The 15,780-nt window shown below is 40.0% G+C and overlaps 1 protein-coding gene across 2 annotated transcripts in view; it reads left to right on the top strand.

Moving 5' to 3' along the window:
* Window positions 1-490: 490 nt before the first annotated feature.
* The window catches only part of LOC124140235 (paxillin-like), a 72,151-nt gene continuing 56,861 nt past the window's right edge, over window positions 491-15,780 (top strand). The window contains exon 1 of one of the 2 annotated variants that reach the window (XM_046507684.2): window positions 491-780. In XM_046507684.2, the coding sequence (XP_046363640.1) occupies window positions 720-780 (61 nt within the window). In that variant the 5' untranslated portion in view covers window positions 491-719. Of the gene's footprint in view, window positions 781-12,718; window positions 12,908-15,780 lie in introns of those variants that run through there. The other variant, XM_046507687.2, reaches the window with a different exon arrangement.

The raw sequence follows: 15,780 nt of genomic DNA, 5'->3' as shown, positions 1-15,780 counted from the left end.
TGAAGCGGAGGGGATTTGTGGCTATAAACTGTCCCACCTCGCAATATCTCTCTCTCTCTCTCTCTCTCTCTCTCTCTCTCTCTCTCTCTCTCTCTCTCTCTCTCTATATATATATATATATATATATTGCAAAAAATCACATAGTTCACAAACCAAACGAATCAATGGTAGGACATGCGCAAACAACATGTCATCAGATGTTATAGAGGGGGTGGATCCGCGTCAACAGGAAGTGTCAACTGGATTTTTAAAGTTGTATAGAGATCTATAGTATTTCTCTTTGATTTGAGCATTCCTTACATTTAAAGTGATATGATTTTGAGAATTATGGTGAAATGAATGTATATTTGTACATTTTTAGTATAATTATATTTGCGAAGTATTCGTGGGGTTATTACAAAAATTATTTGCATATATAAAAGTTAAAATCAACTGACGACTCGCATCGAAATGTTATCAAAGATAGTTTTCATGAAAATAGTGTCAAGCACCGCAACACAAACATGGCGGATATGGACTTTGAGAAACTCTAGACTACTTCTTGATTGTTCTCTGATCTCGTTCGTTGACGTTTCTAAGAACTTTTCGGAAGTTGCGTGAGTCCCACGCCTTTAAACGCCGGCGGCGGGCTTGCACTGTGCCGCGCTGACACGGTAGCGTTCGCCCTTCCCCCTCGAACTGACCGTATCCTGCGGAAGTCTCGCGAAGTTTGTAGGTTGATGCAAAGCTCAAGCGTCAGTAGCGGGAGTAGTAAACAGCAGCGAGTCATGGACGATCTCGGTGAGTAACAACCATTCTTATCTCGCTACACAGATGCACAAGAGCGACAGGACATGACTGACACAATAGACATTTTGCATACTTCTCGAAAGGTCAAGGGGCAGTGATGTCCTGAATGTAAACATGATCCTGGTCGTTTCGTCATTGACAGATGTGCTAACTGTCGTGCGGTGCGATTGCCACAAAAGTGTGTCATCTCACTTCATAGCATAATTTATAATCCTGTTGTTTCTTTGCCTTACGTCAGTTTGGATACACATTCCTAAGGTGTGGCTGTTCATGCGTGACATCATGCTCCTACCAACTTGTTATTTGGGGCAACTATGAACGCTACTGAAACATGGAGACGGAATCTTGAAATGGGGAGATAGAAGCCTGCGAGCTCTGGATGTCGTAATGAGCTTCTAGCCACATCAATCATGGTTTTATTACCCGCTGATTGTCACAGTATTGTTAAAGAATTGGATACACACCATTGACTTTCTGTTTTTGTGGGATATTGATGCTACACCATGACACCCCTAAGCCTTGTGATAAATAGGCTTGACAGAGAGGCTGAAAACATTGGTTGACAAATTTTGCCACAACTAACACAATACCTAGATGGTGAGAGGTGCATGAATCAAGACTATCCGAAATATCTATGATTTTTTTGTGCTGTGGCATATGTTTCCTGGCAACTAGGTGCCTTATCTTGAGAGTGTGGGTTTTGAAACCTGAATCGAGCTTCACCCCCCAAAAGTACTAGAATTTAAACTTTAGTAAGAAAGTGTAATCCCTTACAGTCGAACCCCATTATCTTGAACTTATAAGAACCATGCTGTAACTTCGTGATATCGGGACATTCGTGATAACGAGGCATGATAGAGATGCAGTGAGGCAGTCGGGACCGAAGAATTGGCTCCAGATATCGGTACATCGAGATAACGGTATCTGAGATAACAAGGCTCGACTGTGTATCATATGTTACATTTTACCTCTCTCTAAAGTCAATTGTTTATTCATGACTTATGTTCAGAATATACTAAGTACACCAGAGGAGTGTTCAAAATGAATCAGGAATGTTAGTAGGTGCTTGTTAAAAGTTGTATCCTGATTCCATGCCAATGATACAATATGATCCCTATATTGCGATATGTGCCATATAAAGTACGTTACGTTACATTACATGTTATTTTGGTGTAAAAACGTGAAAAATTAGATATAAAAAAGTAAATGAAACTCTTCAACAACCAGCTTTACACACATTCTCCCGTATTTCCCAGTTGTCTATAAATAGCATAACATTCACAATGCCCTCTAGGCTATGTTTCATCCCTCCAACATCCTATCATCAATCTCTGAAATTTAAAAAAAAAGATTCACCTGCAAAAACAAAGAATCAACTCATGACATAAAAGTACTGTATCAGAATACCAATCGGATCATACCCATAGGTTTGCAACTCCACCATATCGTTACACTTCTAGTGCTCTGATGACGTGGATCGTTGCTCACAATATCAATCACTGGATTTGTCTTGTCCAGACTCAAGTATTTACAGACTTCTGTCATACAACAGGAATATTGCTGAGTGCGGCATAAAACGAAATACATACAAACATTGCCCATTGGTGATACAAAGTTACACTGGCCATGTCGTCAAAAGCTTCAGAATCCGATCATTGGATACCCAAGCAGACCTCAAGCACCCCAGGACCCGGAATCTCAGACACTGTTAATTGATTTATTACCTGAGAAAACCATGGGCCGTTTTTAAGGCCAGGTTTATGAACTTTAAGGCCAGGTTTTTGAACTTTACGGCTAGCTCACCCAAAATACTCAGGGTTGAATCTTCAGGTGACGATGACTCAGGCCTTATATGGCAATTTGAAACAGTTTTACTCAAATATTTGCATCTTTATTTCCAACTTTCATGTCAGAGCTATTCTTGTTATTCTTACCTAGTATTTCATGATGGAGCATGTTGAAGAATTTCCTTTTCAGTCATGAAATATTCTATTTATTTGTTCGTTTGAGTGAAGAGCTCTAAAAAAGCCACAAAATACATCCAAATGACCCGATAAATTTTGAGCTGCTTGTATACAAAACCCAAAACAAATAATATTACACTGTAATTCCATAAAGTAGGCTCTCTAAATATATGTACACATCAATATCTACTGTTTGATGGTGGCACGTAGTCACGGGCCACAAATGAGGTGAAGTTAAGAAATGTTGGTCATGGAGAGTCCTTGGATGGGTGACCGTGTTCAGCAGCTTGGCTCCTGAGAGTTTCAAGGTTTCGGTCCTGACCCACACAGGGGCACATGTTGACCTTCTGGAGCTTCACAGGCAGCTTGGGTTGTATACTCCCCAAGGAGCTGAGAATGAAAATCAAGTGCATACTGATCCATTGACCGGGGTAATAGTGGTGTAGCGCTATGACTTGGTGCCTGGAATTTGGCATATTATTAATGCACATGTCATTATTATTGTTGTTGAATGCAGGCATCACCTATATAAACTCTGATGCAGTGAATAATGCACAATAGGGCTAATTCTTGCTTATTGCTACTGTGACGTAACGCTGTAGTGAGCTTACACAACACTGGGGCAGCACATGAAGAGAAGAAAAGAAGTTACCTGAAAAAGCATCTTGAGGAAGAATTATCTTTAAAGAAATTCCATCCATCAGTTTAAAAATACCCAATAGACAGCATCCAAGAAAAAAATGTATTGAATGTCCCAAGAAAACGATCAAATACCCAGTGTGAATGATAACATGTGAGTAACCCGATGGCTTAAAAACTTATCTGGAGCCCTGAACATGAAATCAAGGGGTGATGATTAAGGCAGTCTCTAGATTCTTCTTCTACAGGGGCAAATCTCAAGGACCCATGTGACCCCCTTAATTGCAAACACTGCTTACCGTATTCGACGTAATAAGCGCCCAGGGTGCTCTCAAATTAGAAATAGGGCGCTCTTATTAGAATATTATTTTGGTGGAAAAAAAAGAGTTGAAAGATACATTTCGTGGTTTATGCTGACGGTCTGAACTGTTTATATACGACAGATATATTTTTCATGAATTTAATTGCCCATAATTAAGGGTGCATATAACACACGAGTGCGTATTATACACAAATAAATAAGTCTTGTGTACATTAATCAATCGGAAGGGATGCTAATTGGGATTGTTCACTTGCCAATATATTAGCAAATATCGCTGTGGGCGCTTATCAGAGCGGGGCGCTTATTACGTCGAATACGGTAATATCATGCTGATGTGAAAATTGTTTGAGGTGTAATACATTGTCACAGGTCTAAAAGTTTCCACTCATAAAAAGATTTCAATCCCTGTCAAGGCTTTGCTAAAACTTCTACATGATTTGGAGTCTGTTATCTCGAAAGAAACTTTAAGATAAATTTGATATGTGATGAAACAGCTGTTTTTGGCAATACATTGAAGCCTGACACGTGGATCAGTGCACAGCAACATCGCCATCTCCACACATGGAGCGGAACGTTGCACCTGTAGCACCCTCAGCCACAGCCCTGAAAACTCATCACACACTCAGTCCGAGAAAAAGTCGTGTCTGACAAGAGCTGTGGAGATGGAGACTCTCATCACACTCTCGCTGTACATGATGTATTCTCACACACTTCCTGCAACACCAGCCCTAGCCTTGCTCCAAGGCTGTATTGAAAGAAAAGTCCATGGATGTTTAGTAATTCTATCCTAATAGGCAAGTCTAGATATGTAGACCCCAGTCTCTTTTAGGGACATCTTGTTTACATAATCTAGAAATTATGATTTAAGATAATAATTATTGCCTTAGAGACTTGTGCAAGTCTACACCAGCCCCGACATGTAAAGGGGTACCAAGTTGTGAACATGCATCATAGATGCAGGACCAGCATCACTTTGGCCTGTTCTTACGCATTAAGCTGTCATGCTGTGATGTAACTAAAATCGGTTCAAGGGAGCGTTAAATCCACTTCACACCCTGCCTAGTCTTGCATAATTCATTGAAGACCTAACATAATTTCTATCCCGGAGAAGGACTTGAAGGGGCTCTTTGATTCATATTCATTTTGAGTCATTTGCAGTCTGTGCAAGAATGTTTCAAGTCTGCTAGCCAGAACATGGCTCTAACCATCAGTTTCAGTAGAGTTTAGTATTATCATATGGACTATTTTTACTGAGCTAACTAGACTAAACAGAATTTTACAAGATTTGGTTTCGGTGGTTAAAGTCACACACTGCATGTATATCTGTGCTCCAAATAAGCTGCATATTTATGTAAAGTATGCAAAATTATTCTCCATAACCCACTTAATTTTGAGCTGCTTGTGTATTAAAATGCATGAAAGTTTTTAAAAAGTAAATACCCATTTAAGCCATTGCCTCGTGGACCGAGGGTTCCATCCCTGGCTGTGTCATACCAAAAGACGTTAAAATATGGTAGTTGTTGTTTCCCTGTCTGGCGTACGGCATTAAGTTGGTTTACTGTGTCTGAGTGGGATGTTCATGTTAAACTGCGGCATGGTATCTCAGTGAGCTAGCACTATAAATCTGCCTCAGTCCAGACTAGTACAAGCAGACACACACACACACACACACACACACACACACACACACACACACACACACACACACACACACACACACACACACACACACACACACACACGTGCATGCACATCGCTATATAACTGTAAGTGCAATAATCTTGGACGCAACGTTAAACACAATCTCACCTTTACCTGTATGTCTTTTCAGGTCTATATATACTGATTTACCGTATTTGATGTAATAAGCGCCCAGGGCGCTCTCAAAATTAGAAAAAGCGGGCTCTTATTGGAATATTATTTTGGTGAAAAAAAGAGTTGAAAGATCGTTAATTTCGTGGTTTATGCTGACAGCCTGAAATGTTTATACACGACAGATATATTTTTCCAGAATTTAATTGCCCATAATTAAGAGTGCATATAACACAAGAGTGCATATTATACACGAATAAATAAGTCTTGTGTACCTTGATCAATCGGAAGGGGTGCTAATTATAGGATTGTTCACTATATATACCAATATATTAGCAAATATCGCCATGGGCACTTATTAGAGTGGGCACTTATTACGTTGAATACGGTAATGAATGCAGAGTACACTTGAACTCTACTGCAGTGAATGATTCACAAATTGCTGAGTCTTGCTTATTGTAAAGTTTCGGACTTGTGAAGATCCAGGGTCGAATAGGTCTTCAGCAATCCATGCTTGCCGTAAAAGGCTAACATGCTTGTTGTAAGAGGTGACTAACAGGATTGGGTGGTCAGGCTCGCCGACTTGGTTGATGCATGTCATCGTATCCCAATTGCGTGGATCGATGCTCATGATGTCAATCACTGGATTATCTGTACCAGATTTTATTATTTACAGACCGCCGTCATATGGCGTTAAACAACAAACAAACCAAACCTTAATGAGTATTGCTATTTTGAGCTTATGTGACACACTTAGGGCAGCACACTAACAGATGGAAATTAGAACTCACTTTAAACCACATTTTTTATCAGAGTTATGTTAAAAAAAGGTTAACTCACTGGTGTGAAAATACCCAATAGCTTGGATCCAAGGGAGTAGAAATATATTGAATAGCCAAAGAAAACTGTCAATATCCAGTGTGAAAGACATGTGAGTAAATAATAATCAATGGTTAAAAAATTGATCTGGAGCTCAGATGCATGTTTTGGGGAATTGAAGCTGAGAATAAGTTATGGATTTTCTGATTATTTACACTGCGGGCATAACATATTTTAAAGAGTTTGGGTTAAGTCATGGCTGAGCGATCTTCAAAGGTTGTCTGGTATATTATTCATCGTTCTTGAAAGTGGGGAAACCTCTTAATTTCTCTTTTCGTGAAGAATTTATGTCACTTTTAGTATCTATCAATCATTAAAACATACCAAGGCATAATTTCAAAAGCTGATGGAACTCTATTTCTCTCCCAGTGTATGTTTAATGTTGACGTTATTGCTGTGGGTCAGCAGTTCCACCATTGGAATCTCTACTGACCCTGTTTTTTGTCCAAGGAATGTGAGATCATTTACAATAGGTCTTTTCAAAGAATTTGTTTGGTCAATACTGTATTCATGAGTGGATGATTGTCAATGTTATTTAAAATAACCTGCCCTGTCCCAATAAATGCCTCCTGACTAACTTCTAGCCCAGTCTGTAAGAGCCCTGAACCAAGCCCGCAAATTTACGTGACACTTCATACTTTCTTGTGTATATTACAAATCTTTGTAATATACTGTACAAAATAAGTTAGGGATCATGAATATATATATATACCGTATTCGACGTAATAAGCGCCCCGCTCTAATAAGCGCCCACGGCGATATTTGCTAATATATTGGCTAGTGAACAATCCCAATCAGCACCCCTTCCGATTGATCAATGTACTCAGGACTTATTTATTCGTGAATAATACGCACTCGTGTGTTATATTACCCTTAATTATGGGCAATTAAATTCTTGAAAAATATATCTGTCGTATGTAAACACTTCAGGCTGTTAGCATAAACCACGAAATTTACGATCTTTCAACTTAAAATAATATTCTAATAAGCGCCCCCTATTTCTAATTTTGAGAGCGCCCTGGGCGCTTATTACGTTGAATACGGTATTGGTTTTTCTTAATGAAATTGTGGCCTCAGTCATCACTACAAAAAAATACCCCCAAAAATATTCACGATCCCAAATTATTTTGTTCAGAAAAGAAAACTGTAGCCCAGAGGGTATATTATTGCCTAGTAACTATTATAGAATTTTTTTAAATTTTATTGTTCACAATCGCTCAATCTTAGAACAAAGAAAACTATAGCCCAGAGGGTATATTATTGCCTAGTAACTATTATAGAATTTTTTTTAATTTCATTGTTCACAATCGCTCAATCTTAGAACAAAAGAAAACAGTAGCCCAGAGGGTATATTATTGCCTGGTAACTATTATAGAATTTTTAAAATTTCATTGTTCACAATCGCTCAATCTTAGAAAACAAATTGAACTTGTTCTTTATGGTTTTATAAGGGCAACTTTTTGTTAATTTTCTAAGTGCCAGGGGCACTTACTACAGCGAAGATACAACTTGCAAGCTTGCATGTTGGACAGGATCCCGGAATTCAAAGTGTGGTATGCGGAATTCTGAATAAGATAAGTGGTGGGTGATCTGGTCCAGGCAGCACATGGAGGCTAACACTTTCTCTGCCAACCTGAGAACCTTCACTGATTGCTCACCAGGTTTGATTTATTATACCAAGTGTTTATTTTTATTATTCGTGTTCCTTAGAAGCAAAAGTAGTTGTTGGCCGAAAAACAGAAAACACAAACTGCTTATTTCATTTGAAGATTCATCTTTCTGCATGTGATATTTTGCATTAAGATTGTTGGCATTATAAGAGGAAAAGAAGATAAAATCATGTGTTCATGTTCTGGGTCCACTTGCCATGCTTGCACAAAGCGATCTTAGCGCTAAGACTATTGTAAGCCTATGTTAAACATTGTTAAAGTATGGGAGTTACGATCATCTTAGCGCTAAGATCCGCTTTGTGCAAGTGGACCCAGGTTTTGAGATCCAGCAGCTGCAGACATGGCTGAAAATCATAATTGAAAAAATAGAATGAAAATATTTTACATATTCATGACTACACATTTTTAAGATCTGTGCATTGAAGTAATCGAAAATAATAATTAAAAAATATAAATTTGAATACTTTTTAAATTTGAAGCTTCATGTATCTCCTCATCCCTACAGGAACACTGAGATGGGTAGAAAGTTGTAGAGACGATTTGTGTAAAGGCTGATCGGGTTTCAGAGCCAGTGGTATTTACATCCTTCACAGAGTTTGATGGTTAAGACCAGCGGCGGAATTGCTGATTAACTAAGCAGGTAGCTGACCTGATGTTAAATAGGTGGAAACTTGGCAAAGAGATACCAAGTACTTCTCCGTGTTTCCCTTGGTGGAGATTTCACTGAGGCCTGCTTCATGCATTGTCAGCAATATTGATAACTACCCGTGGACATTCCCGGGTGTGAATACAGAATGCCAGCAACCTATGTTTGTAATCAAAATATGTTAAAATATGGAACTTGTTGTTACCTGCCTGGCGCTCTGCATTACGGGATAAATCAAGGACTGGTTGGCTCAGTCAGTATACTGAGTGGGTTTATCAAGGTATGTCAATGAGCTAACACTATTAAACTTTCATAAGTCTGGACTACAACACATGCTACAAGTACAAGAAACTACACATGCTCTCACGCACATCACTGTATACATGCAATAATCTTGAACGTGAATTTAAACCTCATTTCAGTCCCAGATTAGAATTGGTCTTCAGCAACCCATGCTTGTCGTGCGAGGAAACTAACAGGATCAGTTTGTCAGGCTCGCTGACTTGGTTGATGCATGTCAACTTATCCCTATTGCGTTGATCGATGCTCATGATGTCAATCACTAGATTGTCTTGTCCAGATACGATTATTTACAGACCACTGTCATATAGCTGGGTTATTGCTGAGTGCAGTGTTAAACAAACAAACAAACAAACAAACAAACTTCCTTTTATTTCATCTCACCTCATCTCAGATTAGTGGAGGGCCTCGCAGGTTGCCTAGCCATTAAAGGCACTGCAGTTGGCTGCACAGTATTGTGTTCAGACTTGCCAGAAACCTTTGATCATGGGTTTGTATCCCAGCTCGCCCTTATTGTTTCTAGTGTCAACAGCACCATACCATGATTTGGGGTTTCCCTGAATGTTTAAACGTCAATGGTCGGCATCACTTTGGCCTTCCTCCAACATCAACCTGATGAAGCGGACACACTGTATTTTAACTGATATACTGTTCAAAACAGTGTTAAACCGAAGTTACAACCTAATTTAGAGATAGTCACGTTCTGGAAAGATAGTCAGGTACATTACTTTCAGATTTGATTGAGCGCCTCTCATTCCCAACACTTGTGTAGATCTTCCAGCTGGATCGTTTCCTTCTCCGTCATCAGCTGGGCTGTGTTCATCTCACCTGCAGCATGTGTGTAGAGCCCTGAAATTACCATCCAATTAGGACCACAAATTATGTAGAATTACTCAGATTTTATCGCGTCTGTAGACAAAGTGATTTCAATTTGTTGGAAAGAAGTATAATTTCCTGTGTCAGTTTGGAAGTAGGCGATATGATCTGTCATGTGATGTATGCTTGTCTCTGACTGTCATTGTGCTGGGAGTGGGAGAAGTCAGGTCATGAAGTGCTAACACAGTTCTACTGTCTACTGGTGCAAGGAAGACAGGCTATTTCTGTTACTGCTCTCATCATGCAGGGATTATAGCCAGGATTCTCAACTAAGTGCCCCTGGTAGGAGAACTGGGAAAAAATCAAACAAAATTGGGATTAAATTCAGAGGCCTATTATAACATTGTATTTTGAGATTGCATTGAATGCAATAATATACCACAAAGTCTTACAACCTCTTCCTATTTATTCTTCTTGTTGTCAATGAAATATTTATTATTTCTCCAAAGCCATATTGGCTCATAATTGGCTCATTGTTTTATGTATTAACATAAATTGGGAAGTTTCAATTCCATTTTTGGAATTTGGGGACATTTTGTAGACTTGATCCTATGTCGGCCTTTGAGCAGGCTTAGTTAAGTCTCTGTCATGTTCACATGTGTTATGCTGCACTCCCCGTGACTTATCTATCTCTGCTCAGAGGCCATATTTGGTCCAAATCTATAAAAATAAATGTCAGTCATCATTACCAAATTGGAAGTAAAATTTTCCTACTCATAATAGACCAGTGAGGATCGGGGGTAGAATAGGACTGCAGCAATCCATGCTTGCCATATAAGGCGACTATGCTTGTTAAAGGCGACTAATGGGATCGGGTGGTCAGGCTTGCTGACTTGGTTGATGAATGTCGTCTATCCCAATTGCGTGGATCGATGCTCATGATATTAATCACTGGATTGTCTGGTCCAGACGCGATTATTTACAGACCGCGGTCATATAGCTGGAATATTGCTGAGTGCGGCTTTAAACAACAAACCAACCAACCAACATGACCAACCTACTCATAATATTCAACTGATGTTATGGCTTTGTAGAGGTGAATTGTATTTCATTGACATTAGGACCAGTAACAGTATTTTATTTTTCCAATTTGCCTGGATGCATGGATTAATGTGTATGTTGGATAATGGAGAAAATTGATATTTGATGTACATTTTCTGCCCTAAATATGCACCTGATGGGTATTTTAGGTAAGAATTGGTCCCCAGTAACCTATACTTGTCTTATGAGGCGACTTCATCATGTTTGTGTGTCATTTGGTGATCAGACTTTGATGACTCTGATGGTGTGGTCGTTTCTCATTATATTATCACGGGATTAATTGTCTGGTACAATTATTTACAGGCCACCATCATATTGCTTGGACAATGCTGTTAAAACAAAGATGAAGAAATATTAAATCTAGATGTGCTAATTGAACAGATGTTTATCAGGTTTCGACATGATTAGACTTGTTTACAATGTGTGAAGAAAAATCAGTCATAATAACAAAGTCTTTGATGTGTCAGTTCTGGAAAATAGACAATAACTACTACATAATCATTATCAGTGATTGTTTGTGAACAAAGAACATATGACCAGTGACCAATGATGAAATCTCAAGTCCATACGCTGTTATATGTTAAAAGGTTTTAGGTACTAATTGTCTGTAAACTTCATCCATGGTAATTAGGCTGCTGCAATTTCGGTGAAATCAAGTGAGGGGTTCTACTCTTCTTTTGGGGGCGGCAGGGTAGCCTAGTGGTGAAAGTGTTTGCCGAAGACCCAGGTTTGAATCCCAACATTGGTACAATGTGTGAAGCCCATTTCTGGTGTCACCCGCCGTGGAATATTGCTAAATGCAGCGCTAAACCATACTCACACACTCACTGCTCTTCTTTTAGCATTAATCCAGCAAAACCATGACTGGGGACACCAGATATTGGCTTCACACATTGTGTCCATTTGAGGAATCAAACCAGATCCTTCACTGTGACAAGCGAATGCTTTAACCACTAGACTATCCGGCCACTGTTGAAATGAAAACAATGTTGTTTTAAGCTACAGTCAGCAATATTTTGGGTTTCTATAACACAGCAATCACACATACCATGGTTAGTAGCATTGACGATGGCCCTTCCTGTCATGGGCTCAATGAAACACAATGACACGGATCACACAATGACACAGATCACACAATGTGACTTGGACTTAGTATAGTGAGCTCTTGTTATAAGCATTAGTTCTACACAGACACAGGAAACAGGTATATAAATAGGGAGATGAAAGTACAGTTTTTTTCATATGCCACAGTTCAACAAAGCGATCTTAGCACTACGACTATCATATTAAGTTATTGTTATAGAATGGGAGTTACGACAGTCTTTGTGCTAAGATCACTTTGTGAAACCGGGCCCAGATAACTAACTTGCAGAAGAGTTAGGGACTGGTCAATTATTTAACGAAGAAGTTTGAGTATAGTTTCTTGGGGAGGGTCATAAAAAATAATACACATATTTGGGGAAGGTCATAAAATGGACATTTTAGAATATAATATAAAGTGCTTTTGCCTTTTGTCTTTCGGCTTAAGGTCTTCCATAAATGACAAGCGATAGGGGAAGGTCATTTTACTCCCACCCTTAAATAGACACAGATTTATACCATGTATACAGATTAAACATTAAGAAACACAATGTCATGAAAGAGAGTATCCGTGGTAATTGAAGTGTGTCTGTCTGCAGCTGGTATGCTATTTTGAGTGTATATGCATGGTATATATATGAAATATTCCACATGTGGACAGAGAGGCAGTGTGGTTGAGTGGAGAGGCTATATCCTGTTTATCGCATACTGCAACAGACCGGGTATCATGCAGACAACACGTTGAGGAGGAGGCACTCTGAGCTGAAGGGAAGGACTGCTGTCAAGTAGTATTAACGCTGTCACAGGGTAGTGTGGAGATCTTCAGTGCTGTGGATGTATGTGATATGACAGGATTCTGATTACAGAAGTTTCATTTGGGAGATATGAGGTAAAGTCCACTTAGTTGATTAGAATATCTATAGTGATGCTAATGGACATGGTGCACTTCTAGCTAGGTATTAACTTAGTAGCAGCGTTAGAAATTGGCACTAGTCCTATAGTCCTTGCCAAACTGCCCAATAGTTAAGGTCTCCTACATGTCCTACGGACTAGTAGAAAATTGCCCTTTTTAGGGTTTTTGCTATATGTTATCACTATAAGGACTAGTTGGCTAAAACTGTGAGCTTCTATCACTGAGTAGGCAGGTGGATGTCGGTGTATTGTCCAACTTGTGTCCACAGAATGTGTCTGGAACACCATGCTGTCATAATACCCATAGGCTATCATAATACCCATAGGCCAATTTGATCATTACTGTCATATCTCCACTAGTTCCGAGGTAGAGGATCAGCATGTAGCGATTTACCATTTACCAAATATTCCTAAGAACTTTGGTTGTAAGTTTATTTACGTACCTTCAACACTATGGAAGGCTTCTGACGTGTCCTTGATACTCCCTAAGTCCATTACCCCGTATGTGGCCATTTTCTGTCTCAAGCAGCCTCAAGGTTTACCTGCCTCAAAATGGCGGAGTTGTATCCCTAAGGCAATTCAGAATCCTACAATCATAGGTTTGAATTCCATATTTGCTCTTATTATTCCTCGTGGTTGGTGAAACAGCATCATACTTGAACTGCTCATTGATTGTAGAGAAGTGTAACACACTTCTCTCCTCCTGTAGTAACAGTAATGGGATGTGGACTTGTTACTGCTCACCACTCGCCTTCCAAATGTCAAAACAGTAGATCACAAGATTGATTAATTGTTAACTGTTTTTCAGTTTTCAGAGGAATATGTTTCATTGATATGAGCATGGTCAGTGTGGCAACAAGAGTTGAACTTGTTATGAAAGAGGCTTATCACATTGTTATTTGTCTGTTTTTCAGAATATTGTTTTCTGAAAGGAGCTAAAATTTATCAAAGATTTAACCAGCTAAACCTGTGATCAATCATTGATCAATCTGTGATCATTATCCACATGATCTCACAGGGATGATCAATCATGAGCTTCTACGTGATTCCCACAATGAAGTGGCGGATATCTGACAGAGACCTGGGGTGGGGCGAGATCTGTGGGCAGCCATCACACATGTGTTGCTATTTCCTTATAGTCTGACATTCATGAGTGTTTCTGTTTGTTTCAGTAGTGCCAGTAAGGCCCCAATTTATAAATTTGTGTTGTAGGTAACAAATAGTGATCACTTTTTTAATTTTCTTTTGGATTGGAGCAGTGGGGTTGGCTGGATAGCTGGGGTTTGCTAATTATGCCGAAAACCTGGGGATATTTCCCACATTGTTGTGTGTGAAGCCAAATCCTGGTGTACATTGTACACTTCTGTGATAATGCTTGAATATTGCTAGAAGTGGCTTAAAACTGAGCTCGCTCGCTCACTCACTCACTCACTCACTCACTCACTCACTCACTCACTCACTCACTCACTCACTCACTCACTCACTCACTCACTCACTCACTGTTGAAATTTTGATGAGCTACTTCATGACTAGTTCCAGATGTTATGAGAATTTCATGGTTGCAAGTGAAAAAGATTTTGTATTCTGGTCTGTTCCATCAAATTTGATGAATAAGTAACATCTGTACCGAAGTTGGAGACCATTAAATGATCTGGATGTATAAAAGTTAGGTCATAAAATGCATGGCGGTGGAAGATTACACTTATTCACACATGTTGATTATGAAAAAATATTTTTGGGATAAGGAAAACATTGTCTATGTAAAGTCTCTCATTCGCGATGAACAATACGCCCAAGACATAGCTGTGCATTAAGTCTGGTTGAATTGAAGCATTATGTTCAAGGATGTTATGGTTGGCTGTTTTCAAATTGGTTCAGGATATGATGTTGTGTATGACACAAGACAACACACTGACAGTGGGTCGGGAGTTAGTAGTGAGGATCTCTGTGTCCACACAACACACCTCCCTTACTGACAGTGGGTCGGGAGTTAGTAGTGAGGATCTCTGTGTCCATACGACACACCTCCCTTACTGACAGTGGGTCGGGAGTTAGTAGTGAGGAGCTCTGTGTCCATACGACACACCTCCCTTACTGACAGTGGGTCGGGAGTTAGTAGTGAGGAACTCTGTGTCCATACGACACACCTCCCTTACTGACAGTGGGTCGGGAGTTAGTAGTGAGGAGCTCTGTGTCCATACGACACACCTCCCTTACTGGCAGTGGGTCGGGAGTTAGTAGTGAGGAACTCTGTGTCCATACGACACACCTCCCTTACTGGCAGTGGGTCGGGAGTTAGTAGTGAGGAGCTCTGTGTCCACACGACACACCTCCCTTACTGATGGTGGGTCGGGAGTTAGTAGTGAGGATCTCTGTGTCCATACGACACACCTCCCTTACAGACAGTGGGTCGGGAGTTAGTAGTGAGGATCTCTGTGTCCATACAACACACCTCCCTTACTGACAGTGGGTCGGGAGTTAGTAGTGAGGAGCTCTGTGTCCATACGACACACCTCCCTTACTGGCAGTGGGTCGGGAGTTAGTAGTGAGAAACTCTATCCATACAACACACCTCCCTTACTGACAGTGGGTCGGGAGTTAGTAGTGAGGAACTCTGTCCACACAACACACCTCCCTTACTGACAGTGGGTCGGGAGTTAGTAGTGAGGAACTCTATCCATACAACACACCTCCCTTACTGACAGTGGGTCGGGAGTTAGTAGTGAGGAACTCTGTGTCCATACGACACACCTCCCTTACTGACAGTGGGTCGGGAGTTAGTAGTGAGGAACTCTATCCATACAACACACCTCCCTTACTGACGGTGGGTCGGGAGTTAGTAGTGAGGAA

This window comes from Haliotis rufescens, unplaced genomic scaffold (assembly GCF_023055435.1).
Source record: "Haliotis rufescens isolate VD_foot unplaced genomic scaffold, xgHalRufe1.0.p SCAF_15, whole genome shotgun sequence".
Lineage (NCBI taxonomy): Eukaryota > Metazoa > Mollusca > Gastropoda > Lepetellida > Haliotidae > Haliotis > Haliotis rufescens.
Note: the sequence above shows the minus strand (reverse complement) of the source record. Positions and strands in the feature narration are given on the sequence as shown.